The sequence below is a fragment of the Thamnophis sirtalis genome, unplaced genomic scaffold (assembly GCF_051295495.1).
Source record: "Thamnophis sirtalis isolate CommonGarterSnake01/CBP01778 unplaced genomic scaffold, rThaSir2_p1.2 scaffold_6, whole genome shotgun sequence".
NCBI classification, from domain to species: Eukaryota; Metazoa; Chordata; class Lepidosauria; order Squamata; family Natricidae; genus Thamnophis; species Thamnophis sirtalis.
In genome coordinates, this window is record NW_028261386.1 from 89,089,380 (window position 1) to 89,110,627 (window position 21,248).

Here is a 21,248-nt window from a genome sequence, read left to right on the forward strand (position 1 = left end):
CCCCTTACTCCCCACACACCCTCCTTACATTCCCCTTACTCCTTCCTTACTCCTCCCTCTTCTTTCCCTCTACCTCCCTCCTTGGTGTATGCCTTTATTCGAGTGTTGTTTAATCTAATAAAAGTAAAATAAACCAAGGGAAAAAAAATAAAAGAAAAAAAAGAACCACCGTATATAAATACATTCCTGTTCTTATTAAGACTATGTTAATACCCCCCCACCCCCTCCCACCAATCCCCATCCCTAATCCTCCCGACTTCCCAGGGCCCACACCTGGCACTACCTTATGTCTAAAATATCTTGTATACATATGGATTAAAAATAAAAGTAATATGTCAAAAGAAAGAAAAAAAGAAAAAAGAAAAGAAAAGAGAAAAGAAAAAAAAAGGAAACCACTCTTTGTGTTGATCTCAGCCCCCCATCTTTATCTATGCTTAAATAGTATAAATCATTCTATCTATATTTTATTCTCGTCTCTTACTTCTTTGCTATTTACCCCAACCTTCTGTAGACTCTCCCGTTCCTCTTCCTAAACTTTATGATCCCTTCCGATAAAATTTAAGCAACGTGATTCATGCCACATATTCAAATATTACTTTACAGAAGAGTAATCAAACTTTCCCTTCTAATAAAATTTAAACAGCATAAATGATCTTTCTTAACCTCCTTTTCAAACAATAATTCAAAATAATCTAACCAAGCGAGGTTTAAGCAGCGTAGATCAAGTATTACTTTACACAAAAATCAATTTCTATCTTAAAATAATTCCAACCAACTTTCTCTTCTAATAGGATTTAAATAACATAGTTCATTCGACATACATTTTACCCTCATCCCTTACTTGTCTGATATTTACCACTATCAGATTTATGCTGACATTGGTTTAAAATCTAACTCAAAGTACTTTCAACCAACTTTCCCTTCTAATATGAGTTAAATAGCATGGATCATTCCACATATTCAAATAATACTTTCAGCAAGAGTCAGTTAACCTTCTGTTTTAAAGTAGTCCCTTCTAACAAAGTTTAAACAACATAAATCATTCCGCATTCTTTTTACACGTATCTTAAGATAATCCCAACCGGCTTTCTCTTCTAATAAGCTTTAAACAACGTAAATCATTCCACATATATTTTATCCTCATCCCTTGCTTGTCTGATGTTTACCACTATCAAATTTATGCTGACATTAATTTAAGATCTAGCTCAAAATAGTTTCACCCAACTTTCCCTTCTAATAAGAATTAGTCCGCTTTTTCTACCGGGGGGAGGTCTCAAACCCCCATTCAGTCCTCAACTTTGGCGAATATTTTGAAATGTCTAAATTCTCGATCTCCGTTTTTCTGCTTCTCCGAGGGAGGAAAGGCTACCCCCTCCATCTTGCAGCCACGTGGCCTGCCACTTGCCTTCTCCTTCCGCTTGTCTCTCCTCTCTTCCAAGTGAGTCAGGAAGTCCCGCCTTCAAAGTCCTACAATAGAAATCTCGAGCCTCCGAAACAGAATTAAGACGAAATCTTTGATTCTCAAATGTAACCGTGATGCCGGCAGGGGCCTCCCATCTGTATCGAATCTGTTGACTCCTAAGCTCTTTAGTTAAAAAGGTGTAGTCCCTTCTTGCTTTCAACATCTGGAAAGGTATATCTTTGAAGACAATCAGGTCCTGGTCATCAACTCGGAGACTGTTATTATGAAACTTTTGCACAATCGCGTTTCTAGATTCTTTTGTAGAGAAATATATAATTATGTCCCTCGGGAGCTGTCGCTGTTCCGCTATCAATGAGTTCTGGAGATAGATTTTCCGAATCTGCCAATCAAAGTTAAGTCCTGGGCTTCCCACCGCATGGGTAAAGGCTTCAGCAAAGGTCTGTTTCAAATTCTCTTGCTCCTTTTCACGGAATCCTCTGACTCTTATTGCAAATGCCTTCCTATTAAAATTTATCATCATAAGCTGTTCTTCAGTGTCTCTAATTTTTTGTTGTAAAATTTGAATATTGGTAGTCAAATTAAAATTAGCCTTCTCCAAGCTTTCCAATTTGTTCTCTATTTCAGCAGAATAATCTGACAGGGCAGACACGGCTGCGAACGTATTCACCTTCATTTGATTAACTTTAGACTTTAAATCATCATACAGTTCCAATACAAATTCCTTAATTTCTTGTTTAAAATCATTAAACATTTTAAGGAGATATTCCTGTGTTAAAAGTTCTCCAGTAGAAGGCATAGGAGACAAAGGCTGTGGTTCCAGTAAAAATTCTTTAAATTCTTTAGACACATTTGTAGCAAGGCGCTTCTTTGATCTGGGTGCCATAATAAGCAGCGCTTTTGCTCCCCTCTGTTTCCAAAGAAGAAGGGTTTATTTTGTTAAGGAGCGGTCTGCAGGAAGGTAAAACCGGCTAAGTACATCCACTATCAATCACCCACGGAGAGAAATCGCCATTTTGAAGTCCGTTTAGACAAAGAAGTCTCTAAGACAGATGGTGCTGGTATTTAAGATAGTAATAAAAGCATAAATCTCACAGGAGTGGGACCCGCCCGTATCAATTCTAGCTTGAAAAAAACTTTGTTTTGTCCTGGGGGGGGGGGGGGGGGGCTAGCCTGTCTAGGGCTGCCAAAAAAAAAAAAAGGCAGCTGAAAAGAACTGGCTGGAGATAAAAGCTCCGCTCCGGCTGGATCTAATCTCTATCCACAGCCAAAAAAAGAAAAAGGCTGTGGCTTACGAATAGACCCTCGCCTACAGAGCTACTCCCTGCCCCTTCCTTAGCCAAAAAGGGGTGCTATCTATGATCTTATTTAGATATACAGACCAGATCTCTGAGGAGCTCGGTGGAGTTCTCCTCGGCAACAGGCCACGCCCCCAGGAAGTCCCCATTATTTTTCAATATTAGGTTATTTTGCCTTATTCTGAAATTTCTACTATACTTATATGAAATATGTTGAATTCAAAACATGAAAAAGGTTTCCTTGTGCAATATAGCTTTCTGGTTACTTCTACCAGAGTGTCCAGCATTTTCAGGCTGGTGGACATATCTCTGATTTTGATGTAACCAATCATAAAGCACGTTTTTTACAGGAAGGCAAACTGATAAGGCTGAAAGAAAAAGAGGCTTCTCAAGAATTTAAGCACAGAGCTGACAAAAAAAATTGCTACTTTATGGCAGGTAAATTGGTCATGCTAGGAAATATACAACAGGGGCAAAGCCTACACAATACATGTATCAAAATAAGTGAGGGGAATTAGCAGAAAAAAATAATTAAAATTTCATATATAGTATGGAGAATAATCAAAACATTCTTTCTAGCTCAAATATACTTACTACTAGTTTCTCTTGTCTCTTTTCCTAGACCGGGTGTCAAATTTGTGTCGTCACATGACGTACCGTGACTTTTTTCCCCTTCACTAAACCGGGGGTGGGCGTGGCTAGTACATGACGCATCCGGTCCGCGAGTTTGATACCCCTGTCCTAAACTATATAGTATAGTTCAAAATAAAACAATGGGCTACTTAACTATTATTTTATTTTAAAAAATATTTTATTTCCATAGGGCCTAGAGTCATTAATGGGAATAGAATCTATGTAGTCGGTGATACTTTGGTTTGCAATGAAATTGAAAGACTTTTTTAATGTAGTGGGACTGAGAGCTGGATTAATGACAGAACTGTCTACGAGCCCTGTGACTTCCCAAATATCCCATGGGGAATCGTTCTGCAAAATTTCTAATGGAGCTAAATGTACTACAACATGCTGGAGAAATAAAGTAAATATAGTACAGATCTCTGTATAATGAGTATCTCTGAAATGAGTTGATCAATGTTCATAAATAACATATGTTATAAGCATGCTTCTATGCATTAATTATAAAATTGCAACAAACTATTAACACACAGTTTTAAAGACATTGCTACAATGTTGTGTTTGGCTTTTGTAGTGGTTCCTGTTTCAGAAGTGGGGGATCAATCTGCTGAGGTAGGTTTTGCAAGTTCCCCAGCAGAAGTACCGCCAAGCAAATCGCCATCAATGCCATCACTTAATCAAACGTGGCCTGAACTGAATCAAAGCAGCGAGGTTAGCAAAATATACCTTATTTTCTTAGAAGTTCCTACTTTGAGAATGAATGTATAACACAATATAGATTGGATTACGTTCTAAATTTGAGGTTAGTTTTAGTGTTTCTGTATATAACCTTGATCCTTGTCATAATAATTGGAGAATATATTGGGATTGTACACAAAAGCTCACTTTTTCTTTTTCTTTTCCTGTTCTTTAAAAAAAAAGTTTTTCTATCCATCTCTGATTTCTGTTCTAAATCCTGCATAGGTCCTTTGCTAATTTCTTGAGGGTGATTTCAATTCTCTATAAGGTAGAAAATATTAGAGAGCTTCCTTTTGGTGTGATTCAGTTCATTTTTTGCTGTTATATGAGAGTAAAAGATAAAGTCCCTCTTGAGGTGACTGGACTTCTAGTGACTGTCTATGTTTGCTTAGCAAAAGCATGGATGTAATTTGCCATAACTGGTTTTGGCTTCCCTTTTTTGATTTCCCTAATCTAAATCTCTAATCTAAAACCTTGGAAAGTTTCTGGTAGTTTCCATCCAAATGCTAGTCACGGTCCAGTCCTGTTTAGCTTTCTGGGATTATTTAAATTGACTAGGTTCTACTACCCTTCTGACCTAGATCAGAAAGCACATGCAAGTCTTTTTGCCTATATCTAGTACAATCAGGATTCCATTTAAATCAGTCTGGCCATTGCCTGGGAATTAGATTTCAATACATTTGAAAAATCTTTGTTTGGTGAATTTTCACTAAAATATGGCTTTTATAGTAATTTTATTAAAAATTACAACTGCAACAATAAAACTTAAAAATAGAAAAGAAAAAATAATATAGTAAGGAAAAGGGGGGGGAGGACTCTCCATCACAAGTATAAACAGTCTCTTCTCTTAAAATACAAATGATCTCTTCTTCCCATGTCTCACCTCTTATCTATAAACAAATCTCTAGAATCTCATCATTCAGTTCTGATTAGCAAAAGTCTATTAAGGGTTACCAGAGATAACAATATATCTATTTTAACTCAAATAAACCAACTTTTTATTCCTTCTTTTTACTTTTAACAGTGCTGATCTTTAATCCCTTTAAATTTGATTTCTTTTGTTTTTTTCTGTCATTTCTCCCAAAATTCTTTAAAACTTTAATAAGCCTCTTTTGTAATAAGGTTATCCAGGTCACTCTTTTGGTTTGATATTTGAATGTTCCTTTTAATTATTAAGACATCCACTGGATATCTTTTTGTATCATCTTTTCCCATATCATTCTTGTAGCCTACCTTTTTTAAGTCCACTTTCAGATCAGACTTAGTCTTGTCAGGTAAAAGTTGTTCTTCTTCCATAACACTTTTTAAATAGAGACCAGACCTTGTTGAAATTAATTTCTGTGTCCACTGTTAAAAATCCTAATCTAACCCTAACCTTTAGTCAAGTGTGTCACATCTTAAAATACTTGGCTTCATTCTCTATTGGTAAATCAAGTGTTCTTTCCCTTTAATTGTAATCTTTAGTTCCTTCTAGTGTCCAACCTTTAAAGTCCCATTTATCATGTTTGTTTGTTTGTTTTTTAAAAAGAATTAAGCATTTCCTCATGGGAAGGATTCTTATAATTAATTTCAAAATTATATTTCAAATCTGGACTCTTTATCTATTTATAACATTCCAAAATCAAAATTCTATTCACCCTTTTGCTGTTTATTTTTTTAAAAAGTTCTTAAAAGGTCTATTTAAAACTTGAAGGAAACTTATCTGTTGCTGTAAATTAAACTGTCAATCCAAAGTTTCCTAGTAGCTGAAAAGCTATTAAATAATTTTTGAAAGTGATTGGAAAAGAAGTATGCAATGTCTTTCAAAGGTGCCAAACGAATCTTGAGCAAGCTAGCTATCCCCTCATCTCCCAGCACTCTAAACCCATTGGAGACGTCAGTCTGGCAGTCTCTTCATGAGGAGTAACTATATCCATTCCTTCTCCAAAAAAAATTTATGAAGATCTAGTCTATTTAACCAGCTCTTCATTTGACTGCAGTCATTAATCCCAGCTTTTAGTAAAGCTTTCTTCAGCTTATCATTTATTTCCTGGAAGTTTTATGTCTCAAATGAAATTTCTGAATTGAATTCAATGCTGAATTTTCTGAAATCCTTCTAGAAGCTGAAAGTATCTGAGTGAAACTGAGAAGGCAGAAATTATTTAAACCATTCAATAGTTTGAACAATGCTTATATTGCAAAATATATTAGTGTAGTGCTAAATATTTGCCTTTTCAAGAATTATTTGCCACTAACAATTGTCATTAATGTTTGTATATATGCTTCCATAGGCCATTTATATTAGAATTCAAAATTACAAGGATCTCCTAGTCCTGTGATGGCGAACCTATGGCACGCGTGCCCAAAGTGGCACTCAAAGCCATATCACCTGGCATGTGTGGCCTTGCCTGTTTGTCTTCCGGGTTTCTGGCATGCATGCACACAAAATGATCAGCTATACTTCACACGGTCGGCAGTGCTAAAAACCAGTGTGCACATGCATGCCAGCCAGCTAATCCTGGGCACTTGGTGCCAAAAAGGTTCGCCATCATTGACTATCCTAGTCCAAGCAGTAGTCAATTTACAAGTTTCTGCAGTATCTCAAACTAATTAGTTTAAGTGCCAAATAGCAGTCACCACTATGAAAATTGATTAGATAGATAGATAGATAGATAGATAGATAGATAGATAGATAGATAGATAGATAGATAGATGATGTACGTATGTACGTACGTAGGTACGTACGTACGTACGTACAGGTATAGTATAGTTTGTCCTCTTTATTTCAAAATTCCAACAGTGTCCCCTAGTCTTGGAAAGGGTGCCTGCTTCCATTTTGGGGCAAAAGAGAATGGAAGACAAAGGCCCAACCTTGAAGAGGGGGGGAAAAAACAACAAATCTTCATTACAACCATTGCCTTATTAGATGGCTCAGCAGTCTATGCAAATACAGAGAGTCAGCGACCATTTGAAATGATGATGGCACTGAATGAAGACTGCTGCCCAAAGTTACTACCATTGTAGTACCCCCACAGACATGTGAACAAAATTCAGATTTTTGACCAAAGGGACACTGCAGCCTGTCTTTTTCCAATCCTACCCTGCTGGGGGTCCCTGCAAACTTGGGTTTGTTTCCCATCCTGTTGGGTCTACATCCTCATCACAGCTCTGTGTCTTATCTTTTCAGTTGTTCTCCTTTGAAAAGCAGTTGCTTAGCCAAGAGTCCTTCCTATACAGAGCCCCAGCGCCATTCCAGAAGTGGACATCATTTTGCAATGAATTGTGGCTCCTTCGAAATGGTGCCCACTTCAAGGATGATCTCATATGGCTCCATACTGTATAAGAAGGCTGAAGGGTGAAATGCCTGGTTCTCCTTTAGGAAGGAGAGTTTGCCATTCCACTCCTTAGCTTCCTTATGTATTACGGAGGCTGTTTGACAGGACCAGGCACCATTTTGAAGTGGGTGCAATGAATTGTGCTAGCTGTAAGTTTTATTTCTTGTTGATTGAGGAAATACACATTTTGAATGCTTTGCCCCATAATGCAGAACCTTTAATAACAGAGTTTGAATTCCATCATTTCGAGATATCTTGATGGAGTAGCTCTCTGGGAAATTTGTGTTCATGTTAGTTAGATGTTGCTCTCCCTTCCTTTGGAAATATCCAAAAGTCTTAAGGTACTTGTTCAAAAGATTGCTGACTGATGTTGCTAGTTTCTATCAAGATGAATCTGATACTTGGGTTGCATCTGGAGGGAAACAGAGGGTATATTGAAAGTTAAAGGAGGATCTTGCTCATCTATTGGATGCATACCATTTGAAAGGAAACACATTATTATAACAGGATGTAGGGAGAATGTTTTCTGACATGGACAACTAGATTCCTATAGCTCCAAAACATAAGGTGGCAAATCTCCAGTAAAACCTTTGGTCATATTCTTCTGGCATTTATCTCAGAAATGGAACCAGAATTCTTGTTAGGTTGGAAGCATTGGTGGCAGGAAATGGAGGGGGGGGATCCCAATAAAATAGTCCAATCGTAATTCCATCCAGAATATTCCAAAGAGCCATTGTGTTTTGCAGCAAGCTGGACCAAAATCTCCGAAATAAAATTTGTATTGCTCCAGATTTGAAATATTTAGAATGACTTGTTTTGAGCTCATAATGTTCTGTTCTGATTCTAAAAATCATCTCATAAACCATAAATCTACTATTTGTCAGTTTATGTAGATCCCCTAAAAACTTCATTACTAGCTGAACAAATTACTTCTTCCAGTCTCTTGACCTCAAAAATGTATTTTTTAATTTATCAGTTAAAGCTGTGTCCTGTTTTTCTATGTGTGTAAACATTCTAAATGGCTTACAATAATTAAATAATGTGAAATACAGAAAAATAATGGTAAAAATCAGTACAGTTAAAATAAAATTGAATATTAAAATAACTATAATTATAATAATTTACAGTCAGAAACCTTTTTTTATTGAACACATTAATTCAGTCTTAATGGATTAGATATATCAACATGAAAATGATCTTGCAGAGTTGGAGACCATTAATACAATACATGTCAGAAATTAGTAGGCATCAAACTGAAACTTAAAGAAATGTGAAGACACTCAGTAGAACAAGGCAGCATTGCCCATAGTCAAATGCCATAAGGGCTTTGCATATTAGATTGATAACACGTGTAGGGCAATAAAAACAGGCTGGCATCATCATGGAAGTATGAAACACTGTGGAAATTAGAGAGGATTACACCAGCTGCAGTTGAAACCTTTGATGTATATCAAATTTCATTTCAGTGTTTTCTGCTTGTCAGTAGAAAGTTGTTTGCCACTTGCTAAGTTCCTCATTTTATCCTGGAAGAGTTGAGGGTGGTACTAAACGGCTTTCTACTTACCATAAATATCTTAGATTTATACAAAATATAATATCTATAAACAAACAATATTGGATAATTCTGAATATATAATTCATGCAAGCAAATTTTACAGTTCCCACAGAATTCCTTGATTCTGTGCAAACTGCAGATTGCTTTTCAAACATGCCAAATTAATTTTAGAAAGTTGCTACTGAAGAAACCCTAAGTTTTATCTGTTAATCTTGCTCATGGGTCTTTGAATTCTGTCCATTATACCTAATACTTAAAAAAAAAAAAACCTGGCACATTATATTTCTACATTATTGTCTCTTGATTTCTTTTTAATTTCTAAAATTCTTCAGAATATTCATATAAGGATATATTAGATTTTAGAGTTCTAACTAGTGACGTACAACATGTACATATATTATCCACACAAACTTTCCTTTGTACACTCTCCCAGCTAAATTTAATTTGTTTATCCAAATGAAACTATATCTCCACCTAGGTTCACCCCTTATGATCAGCCAAGTTCTTTCCCAGCTGTGCAACATAAACAGTTCCCGATTTTCTAGGAAAACTTATTCAGTCCATTTGTTTAAATGTTTGATATGTCTAATAATTAACTCACCATTCTACTAACAGAGATATTAACATTTCCTTCCAAAAAGTAATCTTGAGTATTGAATCTCAGACCAAATCCTTCATTGCTTGGAAACCTGATTATTTCTGTTTTGCCTATATCTTAGTTTATGCATGAAAAAAAATGATTTGGCAGTTATATATTTCAGCGAGGCATGTCTTGGATCTTACTGAAATGATTGCTAAAGCAGTATTTCCTTTTACATTGAATACTTTGAATTCAATTATCAAACATAATTGAATACATTGAATACTTTGAATTGTTCAATTATCAAACATATCATTAATTTATGTATAAAATGTACTTTATTAGAAATGTTTTCAGATATAGCAATGGCAATTTGCATATGATTCTTTTAATTTTTTTCTAATATAAAGATACATTATTTCTGACTTCATGTGAAGAAAATTTATTATTAATTTTTATTTAAATGAAATAAAAGAGTAGAGGAAAACAAAGAATCTTACACATTGGTAGCAATAGCAGCAGTGACTTTTAAAAGCTTCTGTTTTCTGTAGTTTGATTTTGTTAAAAATTTCTCAATCAGTATGCTGACTTTCACTTTCAAATTGATTTGTTTAATCTGTACAGTATTTCACATTGATTCAAAAGATTTTGCAAGGCAGAATCTGAAAACTGTTGAAATGTATCTTTTGGCTTCCCCCCCCCCCCCCAAGAAAAACAACTACCATTACAACCTCTGAACTATGCTAAATCTTCTCCAGGGGTGACTCTATTCTCATGTTGTCTCTCCTCTGTCTGTTCAGCAGTGGGAGACATTTAGTGAACGCTCTTCCAGCTCACAAACTCTGACCCAATTTGATTCTAACATTGCACCAGCTGATCCTGTAAGTCAATCACTTAGCTTGCTTCTTTGAAATTAATTTTATTAACTCCAAATTTTCATTAATTGTTTTGGTTTTGCATGTTAAGTAGAGGGGAATTGTAAACAATTTAATAGTTTGTTCTGCTTTAAAATTCATCAAAGGGTCCTGTCTGTCACTGCAATTAAAATAATAAAATATTTTAGAAGTGCAAAAATAAAATTAGGTCTGTTCTTTTCTAATATTTGTCCCAATATTTTGAGATTTTTTATTTAACTCTTTTTTAAAGGATGGTAAAACATTTTAACTGAGTTTTCTTTACTGATAAATGTGTTGGAAATAAAAAGTAAAAACGGTGACTTTTTTACAAAAGCTAATGTGAACCTGGACATCCAGGACCATCTTGTTTTTCTGGATCCAATTCTCTTTCTGTTACACCCAAAAGCTTCTTACATGAATACACCCTTTGTAGACATATTTCACAATTACACAATTTAAACCTTTTCTCACATCCTTCACTGTTCATGGAAATCATGGATGCCATAGGTATGTCAGGCACACATACTTCATCATATGATCTTGCACACAAGAAAGCTAGACTAAACATAATAACTTATCTCCAAAGAATCAATATTTCCCCTATTATTTCTCAAAATTTATTGTTGTTGTCAAACTTATATGGGGGAGGACCCTCAAAAAATGCTCTATTGATGACCAGAGTGTATGTTGCAGATGGGAGGAGTCATTGGTTTTATAATAGCTTAGGTATAAGTATATAAATATTTATACACCTTATGAGAACACCTTGAACCAGTGAGTATAAAGAGGTTGTTTTATTAGTAGGATAATGGGTACCCTCTAGGAGGCACCCTCACAAATTGGGCTCAGACATTTGCAATTGTTTGATCATCCTAAGGGCCGCCACACATTGCAGTAGTGATGTTATTAGTTCATGGATCACCAGATCCAGAATTGATAATTTTTGTGATACGTTAATAAAGTATGAATAGTGATCCAAGACTGCCCCAGATTGTCAACTTGTTTTAAAGAAGAGCGCAGCTCCATCAGAACTGCTACGTGTCAAAGTCTGATGTCAAGAATTCAGAATCAATATTCCATTTTGTCTGAATCAAGGTGCATTTGATTTAAATCAACTCGATTTAGATCATGATTTAAATCACTGGTAAAAAGGCTTGATTTAAATCAACTTGATTTAAATCATAATTTTTAAAGAGCAATTGTCATTTCTGTCCCGCAGCAGCTCCTCTTCCGGTTGACTCACCGATAGTCCCAATATTGCAGAATATACAGCCTCATGCTACATAACTCAACTCCATTTCATGCTGAATAAACTAAATTATTAATGTATATTAAATATAAAACTATATTTAGATATATTTTATTCCAAAAGCATTTTATTAAAATAAAGTTAATAAAAATAAAAAACTCCAATTTAAATAAATCAGGTTTTTTTAAACCATTGATTTTTATCCACCTTGGTCTGAGTTCAGTTTCAGCTTTTATTTTCCCTCAAACAGTTGAAACACTTGTTAAAAGACTTAAAATTTCACTTAAGCCTTCTTTATTTGAATATTGGATGAATTTTCTTTCTATTCTTTTTTTCTTTGCGAACCTTTTTATTCTATATTTTTATTTTGTATTTTATCCAATGTAACCCACTTTGATGATTTTGTAAAGGAAATGAAAATATATTATTCAGTAATCTATGTCTAGAAATGAATGAATTGGAATATAAGTCCACACTGTCATTAAAAGAGATCAAGAACAAGTTACTTGTCAGTGATTTCTTCAAAGGAAGATAAGTAGTGGGAAGAAAAAAATTAAGATATCAGTAATAAAACGTTTTTATATAACCCCTATGTCTGCAACTTTCTTGATTATTATAAACTTAGTGGAAGCAAACTAGCTTATTCTTGACCTCCTTATCCAGAACTTTGCATCTTATGAATATAAAAATGCCATACAAAAATGGGGAAAGATAAAAATTAATAACAATAATAAACTCTGCAAAGAAGGTGAAGAAGCATTGGATCACCAATAATTAGGTGCTGCAAAGAGATCATATAGATTGACTACAAATAGCAGCTTGACAAAGTGGCAACAATGGTGCATCGGAAGTTCTGCAAGAAATACCATTTATCTGCAAGCAAGAACTGATGGGACCACAAAATAAACAAAAAAAATGAAGAAGCTAAAATGCTCTGGGACTTTAACAGAGAAGCACCTGCCACATAAAACCTTAGATTTTAACCATTGTTAAAAAGAAAGACGAAGTCTGGAGAGTTCTTTGTTGTTACAGTACCTGGAGACAACAAAATTGAAGAGAGACAATGGAAGAAAATCACAAAATACAAATAGAATAGAATTCTCTGTTTTCTGTTTTTACAAACAGAAGTAAAGCAAAAGAAAGCAAAGTAACAATAGTAATAGGTGCCTTAGGTGCAATCCCAAAACATCTGGAGCACCAGTTGAATAAATCAGTATTGATAAAATCACAATCATTTGATTACAAAAGGCAGTTTTACTCAGAACAGTTTTCACTGCAACCATAGCTTTAATACGATCAAACAACAAGATCTGCCTGTCCCGTGTTCTTGATAAGTGGATAAAATGCCAAATCCAATGTAAACATTTGGCTGACTGTAAAGAACAACAGTAACAACAATACTCCTTTGAACTAAGCTGTTCTTCCTGCTTAAGGTCTGTCCTCCACAATGGAAGAATCAGTGCCCTAAAGCAGAGATTCTCAAAGTGTGGGCTGAAGGTCCCCAAGATCTTTTCAGGGGGACTCACAAAGTGAAAATAAATGAACATTTTAAAATAGCTCAATTTTAATTTCTAATACATTAATATTAATAAATATAAGCCACATAATCCAAAGCTCTTTGTGTTCCTCAATTATTTTTAAGAAAGTAAAGGGATCCTGAACCAAAAATAGAGATTAAAGATGTTTGAAAACTACTGCTTAGAACATCTTTAGCCCTTTATTTCATGTTATATTGCTGCTAGTCACAAAGATTGCCTGAAACATGGAAATATTTATTGTTCTATTAGTAGTCCTCCAATTTACCGTATTGAATGTAATTATGCTACTTCAGATCACTGCCATCACTTTGCTTTCTTTATTTTGCTTTGTTTGAACTTTTGTCCAACATGGTTTTCCTATAGCTAGCCCTTCAAAATTAATAAGGAGCAGTATAAAAATATAACATTATTTTTCTCTTAGGAGGTGGGGATACATTTCTGCCTAGCTTGTTGATGCCTGTCTGCATAAATTATTAGATATTATATCATCAAAAGTTCATGTGCTTCTGAACTTTTTATCATTTTATGGGAAGAATATTGCATAAAATCTGCTTTAGGAAGTTTCACACTTGTTTACTAGTAACTGCCAATGCATTTTGCTTTGGTATTGAGGAAAATAGGCACGCTTTCCCAGTGAAATATGTGCCTTTGTGCAATGTCAGGAAAAGAGCTGATATTCACTGTGTTAGATCCCAAATACTGTATGTGTATGGTATACTTGCAAATTTTTAATGCTATTGAGGTATAAAAAAGATTTAGAGAGATAGTACCTACATTGTGCATAGTGTTCTTGTACCCAGTATTTAATTATAAGAGTAAGCCATAAAGGTCAAGCTATACTTCTTTCTGTAGCATAATTCATCCGTTTTCTGATAATCATGCAAATGAAATTAAAGAAAATTTAAGCCTTGCTTTGTGGATTTGCCTCTTTTGATAGTAGCCTTATGTAAATGACCTAATCAGAACAAATAGTTAAGTGTAACTTGCTTCTTAAGAGAATATAAAAAATTGAAAAACTGTATATCTAGGGAAAAGGTAACCAAGGACACATAAGCAAGCAGCAACAAAAGGAGAAAAGTGAAATGGGTATGGATATTAAGACTGAGAACAATTTATCTTATTTTAAAACAGTCAACATAGTTTAATGTTTTAAATTTTAACATAAAATAATATACAGCAACCAATCTATGCAGGATAGAATAATTGGTTTAAATAGTTTCCTTTCAAATCACTTTCTGTTTTAGGATACTGCTATTGTTCACCCTGTTCCTATTCGAATGACACCAAGCAAAATTCATATGCAAGAAATGGAACTTAAAAGAACTGGAAATGGTAAGAGATCCTTGTCACTTATAGAAATATCTTTTTAATAGCCAAGAATCACTTCCATGATAATTAGTTATTTGTTAAAAACAACAGAATTAAGGGCTCCAAGGAAAGACACTAATCATTTTGTTACTCATTATATATTTGAAAATATGCCATTTTTAAATCTTGGTGCACTTAAGAGTGTTTTGGGATAATTTTGACTCAACCAGTAATATTTTATATGAATACCACATATTGCATTGGAGTAATGAACAAAAACACAGAAAACTCTCACCTTAAAAATTAATCTAACAGAGTCTTGAAAAACTCTTTCAAGGACAAATTCAGCGAAACTGAGCCTCAATTTTAACTGAAATGTTTCTACTAGATTGCCTTTTTCTATAGAATAAAATATTGCATAGCATTATAAAGAAATATTGTGCAAAAATGCTTAAAATGTTCATAAATTCCTAAGATCGATCACTCTCTCTCTCTCTCTCTCTCTCTCTCCCCCCTCCCTCTCTCTCTCTTTCTCTCTCTCTTTCACGCACATTCATTCATTCATTCACTTCCAGTTAGTATTCCTTCTTGTTTTCATATTTACTTTTGATTTTATTTTTAGTTAGTTTTAATTCTAATTCTATTGCCGTTTCTCTTTCAAACATGGATGCATATCCAGGTTTTGTTACCTGCTAGGGCAAACATAGGCATTTTATATTTCACTCTCCCTGTCTGGGTAGCAGCCATTTGGGGGATGGAAGTAGCCCCTTGGCAAAATTAATTGCCTACCCGTGTGCAAAGGTTATAAACTGACAAAATGTTCCGAATTCACTGTGAAAAGTTTTGAACTTGGTGAAATAACCAATATTTTAAAAAAGTGTCAGGCAGACTGTTAGTTGGGGAGGGCTGTGTGAGAGAGAGACAGAGACAGATTGTACCACTGTATCTGTGTCACGAGATGATGATTAAGGCTTGTGACAGACTGTACAGTGCATCTTTCACTAATGGCAGCATAATTGGTTATCCTCAGTTAACTCTTCTGTCAAGAATCCAGCTCACCTCTGATGTAGTATAGATCTTAAATACTGGAAGGGGGTCAAAACAGATTCAGTTTGGTGCTTACGTGAAGTTGAGTTCACTTTCCAATACACTTTTGTAAGAGAATTATATGTTTGAAAATGCATTATTATATTTTAAAGAAGCACATGATCTCCCTGATTTTCTGTAATGACAACTTAGAAAAACAATACAGCTCAAATTGTAAACCAGGTTAAGGAGCAAATGCAAAATCAATCATTGGGAGAATATTTACTAGGAGTAATCAAAGTTATATAAAGCATGTACATTTTCTCCAGATCTCTTAGTGAGGCACGGTTATAAAATAAAAGATAATGAAGAAACAAACTGCAAAAGTTAAATATGAGATTTTAAGACATGATGTCTTAAATGATGACACCAAAATGGCAGGAATAGGCAACACTCCAGAAGATAAGCTTAAGATACAGAAGGATCTTGACAAACTTGAACATTGGGCACTATCTAACAAAATGAAATTCAATGGTGAAAAAAATAAGGTTCTACATTTAGGCAAGAAAATCAAAATGCATAGGTACATTATAGGTGGTACCTTGCTCAATAGTAGTAACTGTGAGAGAGATCTTGGAATCCTAGTGGACAACCATTTAAATATGAGCCAGCAGTGTGCGGCAGCTGCCAAAAAAGCCAACACAGTTCTAGGCTACATAAACAGAGGGTTAGAATCAAGATCACGTGAAGTGTTAATATCTCTTTATAATACCTTGGTAAGGCCACACTTGGAATACTGCATTCAGTTTTGGTCACCACGATGTAGAAAAGATGTGGAGACTCTAGAAAGAGTACAGAGAAGAGCAACAAAGATGATTAGGGGACATGAAGAACGGTTGCAGCAACTGGGTATGTATAGTTTAATGAAAAGAAGGTCTAGGGGAGACATGATAGCAGTGTTCCAATATCTCAGGGGTTGCCACAAAGAAGAGGGAGTCAAACTATTCTCCAAAGCACCTGAGGGCAGAATAAGAAACAATGGGTGGAAACTAATCAATGAGAGAAGCAACTTAGAACTGAGGAGAAATTTCCTGACAGTTAGAACAATTAATCAGTGGAACAACTTGCCTCCAGAAGTTGTGAATGCCCCAACACTGGGAGTCTTTAAGAAGATAGCCATTTGTCTAAAATGGTATAGGGTTTCCTGCCTAGGCAGGGAGTTGGACTAGAAGACCTCCAAGGTGCCTTCCAACTCTGCAATTTTATTATTATCTCTTTATTGGGTTTCCTTTGAATAAAAATTCAGGATCAACCTTGCAGCATTCACAGTTTTAACTTTCCCATGCTGGGTCTGACTTCATATACCAAAACTATTTTAACATACCATTTGTTTTCTGTTTTCTTGTTTCAAATCAAGCAGGCAAGCGCACCTTTATTGTTTAGTGGCTTGCATCAAACTTCACAATCTTCATCTCAAATAGAGTAATTATCTAAACTTGCACTGAATGTTTTTATATTTCTTTCCAGATCACACAAATCCTACAAGTCCCTTGCTAGTGAAGTCACCAGATCTTGCAGAAGAAAGTAAAATAAGTTCATCAGTAAAATTCACAGGAGGAAATACAGCTGGTAAGTATCAGAATTTATTTTTCAATAATGTGTTGAAAAACGTGTTATTCCAATCAGCTGAAAAAAAATAAACAAGTATAACTTAGTTCTCTTCTGACTCAGCAACGATGTGTTTGGAAAGGAGACATTTGTTAAATGAAGTTTTGCCCCATTTTATGACCTTTCCTGCCTCAGTTGTTAAGTAAATTACACAGTTGATAAGTTAGTAACCCAGTTGTTAAGTAATCTGGCTTTCCCATTGATTTTGTTTGTCAAAAGGTTGCAGAAGGTAATTACATGACCTTGAAACTGCAACCATCATAAATGTGAACCAGTTACGAAGCATCTGAATTTTGGTCACATGTTCATGTGGATATTGCAAAAGTCATGACTATGAAAAATGGTCATGTCACTTTTTTCAGTGACAGTAACTTTGAACAGTCACTAAATGAACTGTTGTAACTCGAGGAATACTTTCAGTCAAAATGTTTTCTCCTAGTATAAAGATACAATTTAGTTCAGTAAATATCAAATCCCATCTATGGCAGGTGAAGATCTTTCAAATTTTATGATTCACACAATCCTTTCTAATAGAGTCATGCAACATAATCTTCCAGGTTGTAAACTATACATTTCTTAAACCTAGTCAAATATGTTATCAGTTGGGCTCAATTTATTATTTTTATGTGAGATTTTGCTCACTTAAAATTAATTACTCATATACTGTAATTTCTTTTATGCCGTAAGTATCCATTGGGGGCCATATATCTATATACCTATAAAAGCATACTCTTAATGGTAGTCTCAGGGCTGGACACTAGAAATGTGTCATGAATATTTTATCAGTTGGGCTCAATTTATTACTTTTTACATTCTTTTTTTTAAAATATTTTTTTTGTTTTTGAATAAACATAAACAGACAAAACACCCACACACACACACACAAAAACCATCTTCCATTACAAGTTATAGAAAGTGTGTCAGTTGGTTACAAAAAAATTTGTGCATCCCTTTCACAGTCATCACCTACAATTCATATGAAATCATATATTTTAAATCAAATATATTTATATATATTACTCTCATAATACCTCAACCTTCATTTGACTATAATTGTTTTTACGTCCTTTTATATAAAATATTCCAAATTTAAAGCAAAATCACATAATGGCATTCCATTAGCACTTCCCAATATCATCCAGTAACATTACATCTTTATAACATGTTCTAAATAAAAATTGGTTATATTTAATAACAGAGTTTCTAAACCACCTTTCGTAGTCACCATTTGCAATTTATATCAAATTTCCTCTTATCAAACCAGTACATATATATGCATTATTATCATTATCAATCAATTATTTAACTATATCCATTATCACTTCATTTTATACATAATGCTCTAAATTTAACTAAATTTGACTTAATTTTTTATTATAAGCTTTCATTACATCAACCTATGTTTTTCCAGTAACAGTGCAGTATTATGTTTCTTGCCATTTGTGACATTAATATTCTTGTTATCTCCTTAGTAAGTTTTGTATGGACTTCTCTTCTCAACTTATTGCTTATTGCATATCTTGTATAAACTCGAACCCCCCCCCCCATCTGCTTCTTCAATCAGTTTATCTTTGGTTATCACTAGTGCTTCTGACAAGATTTCTCTCCTTTGTTCCAATTTTCTTGTCTCTTTGTTTACTTTTTCCTTCAGTTTTTAGAACTCTGACCTCCACTTTCTTCATTTGATGAACATCCTCAATTTTTCCATCAAATTTTACTGTTCTATGTTCTCCAATCTCTTCTCAATTTTCTCTGTTACTTCTAATAATTTTTGAATTTCAAACATAATCTTTTGCAATGTTAAGATTTCTTTTTCATTCTTCCAACTTGTAAACACTGCCACTCTGGCATTCAAAACTTTTTATTAAATTTAAAGCAAGTTCATTTATAATCTTTCAAGACAAGGTTTTGTTTTCACTCCACGCCAGCTGCCAATAAAGCTCCTGAAGAGCACCTGTACAACCCATGCTCTTTTCACTATCACTCTCTGTAAACAGGCTGAAGAACCTTGAAATGCAAAGTCAAATGATCAAAGAGAAAAAAAAACAATATTTCCAAACCTTCCAAGCCTCCAGCCTCCAAGTGGCAGTGTTACTTCCTTTCCCTCTGTTATAACAGCCCTCTTTGTATTCCTTTTATATTTTCTTTATATTCCAGGCTTAAAGAAAACAAAATTCTTAAATGGAGCAAAAAAAAACCATACAATCCAGCATTATAAAAATAAGGAAAAAGATTTTAATACATAGGTATAAAAAAAGAATATAAAAAGTAGAAAAAGAAAAACAAATCCATTCAATTTAAAGAATAGGAAACATTTGCAAAAGTTCCATCCGTAAAATATATTTTTTTAAAAAAAGAATAACACACTGTCTAATGTAGCTTAATTTCGCCGCTTGTTCTCTTCTGTTTTCAAATTTAATTTAGCTTTAATTTTTTGGGGGGTAGTCTCTTTTATAATAATACGATTTTCTCACCAGATGGACACACTTTCTCTTTCCATTTTCCTCCCGTTCCGGAGCTGTCCCAACTTCAGCAGCTTCAATGGCTGCGCTTCTGTCACTGGCAAAAAGAGATTCTCCTGGATCTATCAGAGACTTTGCTGTGTCCCTGAGATCAGCAGGACGTACTCTTCCCTGTCACCGTCTCTTCGGGATGGTTTAGGTCCAATAGGACTGTCCAGCAGCAAAAGTATCGACTTGAGATCTTGGAGCTCCAAGATCGCATATCGTGTCGTCGCGATGTCAGCTCCTCCTCTCCCTAATTTTTACATTCTTAAAAGTTAAATTAATTCTGTAGATTGTAATGTAATGTACCGTATTTTTCGGAGTATAAGGCACACCTAGGTTTTGAAGAGGCAGATTAAAAAAAGTAGGTAGGTAGGTAGATAGAGGGATAGAGAGGAAGAGAAAGAGAAATACGGTAGGTAGGTAGATAAAGGGATATATATAGAGAGAAATAGAGATAGATAGATAGGTAGATAGGTACAGTAGGTAGGTAGGGAGAGAGAATGTGTAGGAAGGAAGGGAGAGGGATAGAGAGTGAGAGAGAGAGAGAGAAATACAGTAGATAGATAGGGAGAGAGAGGGTAGGTAGGTAGAGGGATAGAGAGAGAGAGAAATACAGTAGGTAGATAGGGAAAGAGAGAGTGTGTGTAGGTAGATAGAGGGATAGAGAGGGAGAAATAGAGAGAGAAATACAGTAGATAGGTAGGGAGAGAGAGAGAGTAAGTAGGTAGGTAGATATTTCCAGGTGTATTTATCCATGTGCTAGAGAAGGAAATTGCTGACAAGCCTTAAGACTTTGTTTCTGCTGGCACAACACTTGTTCAATGTAATTGTCATCAATTAAAGAGCTTTCCAAAAGGAAAAAAAAGTTTTAGCACTCTGCAAATCTCCGAAAAATGGCCTATTTTTTGCGAAAACGGGCCTGTTTTTTTTTCCAAATAAAAGGCATGAATAGCCTTGGGGGGGGGACTTGCAGAGTGCTGTTGGGGGCTGGGGGGGCAAAAATGTCCCATTTTTTGCTCATTTCTGCCCTCCCCAGCCCCCATGAGCTCTCTGAAAGCCTTCATAAAGCTATACACGGCCATTTTGGTGAAGGGTGCGGGGCTTCAGGAGGCAAAAAATGCTCTATTTGATGTATAAGACGCACCCAGATTTTCAGCCTGTTTTTTGAGGGAAAAAAAGGTGTGTCTTATACTACGAAAAATACGGTAATTCATCAATGGTAAGATTTTATTTTAATTTATTCCAGCAGATGGTTACAGCAGCTCAGATTCCTTTACTTCAGATGCAGAACACATTGGAACTACTGTAACTAGACAACGGTAATTGGCTGCTTAAATATTAAAACAGAATGTTATTTGGTTGAACTGGTTACCTTGTAGCTTGTTTGCAGAATATACTTCAGTCTGGTAAAATTTCCTGTGATTCTATGATAGTGATTCAAGGGTTATTTTCTAGTGTTACTGCTCTACATTTAATAACATTATTTATTAACAATGAAATGAATGTTTATGTACTACT

The 21,248-nt window shown here is 34.8% G+C and overlaps 2 protein-coding genes across 6 annotated transcripts in view; one reads left to right on the top strand and one right to left on the bottom strand.

Moving 5' to 3' along the window:
- The window catches only part of REPS1 (RALBP1 associated Eps domain containing 1), a 61,370-nt gene that overhangs the window by 28,626 nt on the left and 11,496 nt on the right, over positions 1–21,248 (top strand). For 2 of the 5 annotated variants that reach the window (XM_087718369.1, XM_087718365.1), the window contains exons 9-13: positions 3,926–4,062; positions 10,339–10,419; positions 14,466–14,553; positions 17,083–17,184; positions 20,977–21,049. In XM_087718369.1, the coding sequence (XP_087574495.1) occupies positions 3,926–4,062; positions 10,339–10,419; positions 14,466–14,553; positions 17,083–17,184; positions 20,977–21,049 (481 nt within the window). The remainder of the gene's footprint in view (positions 1–3,925; positions 4,063–10,338; positions 10,420–14,465; positions 14,554–17,082; positions 17,185–20,976; positions 21,050–21,248) is intronic. The other 3 variants (XM_087718366.1, XM_087718368.1, XM_087718367.1) reach the window with 3 other exon arrangements.
- ECT2L (epithelial cell transforming 2 like) overlaps positions 7,713–21,248 on the bottom strand; it is a 106,541-nt gene continuing 93,005 nt past the window's right edge. The window contains exon 23 of the mRNA XM_087718360.1: positions 7,713–7,815. The gene's annotated coding sequence lies outside the window, so the exon portion shown is untranslated. The remainder of the gene's footprint in view (positions 7,816–21,248) is intronic.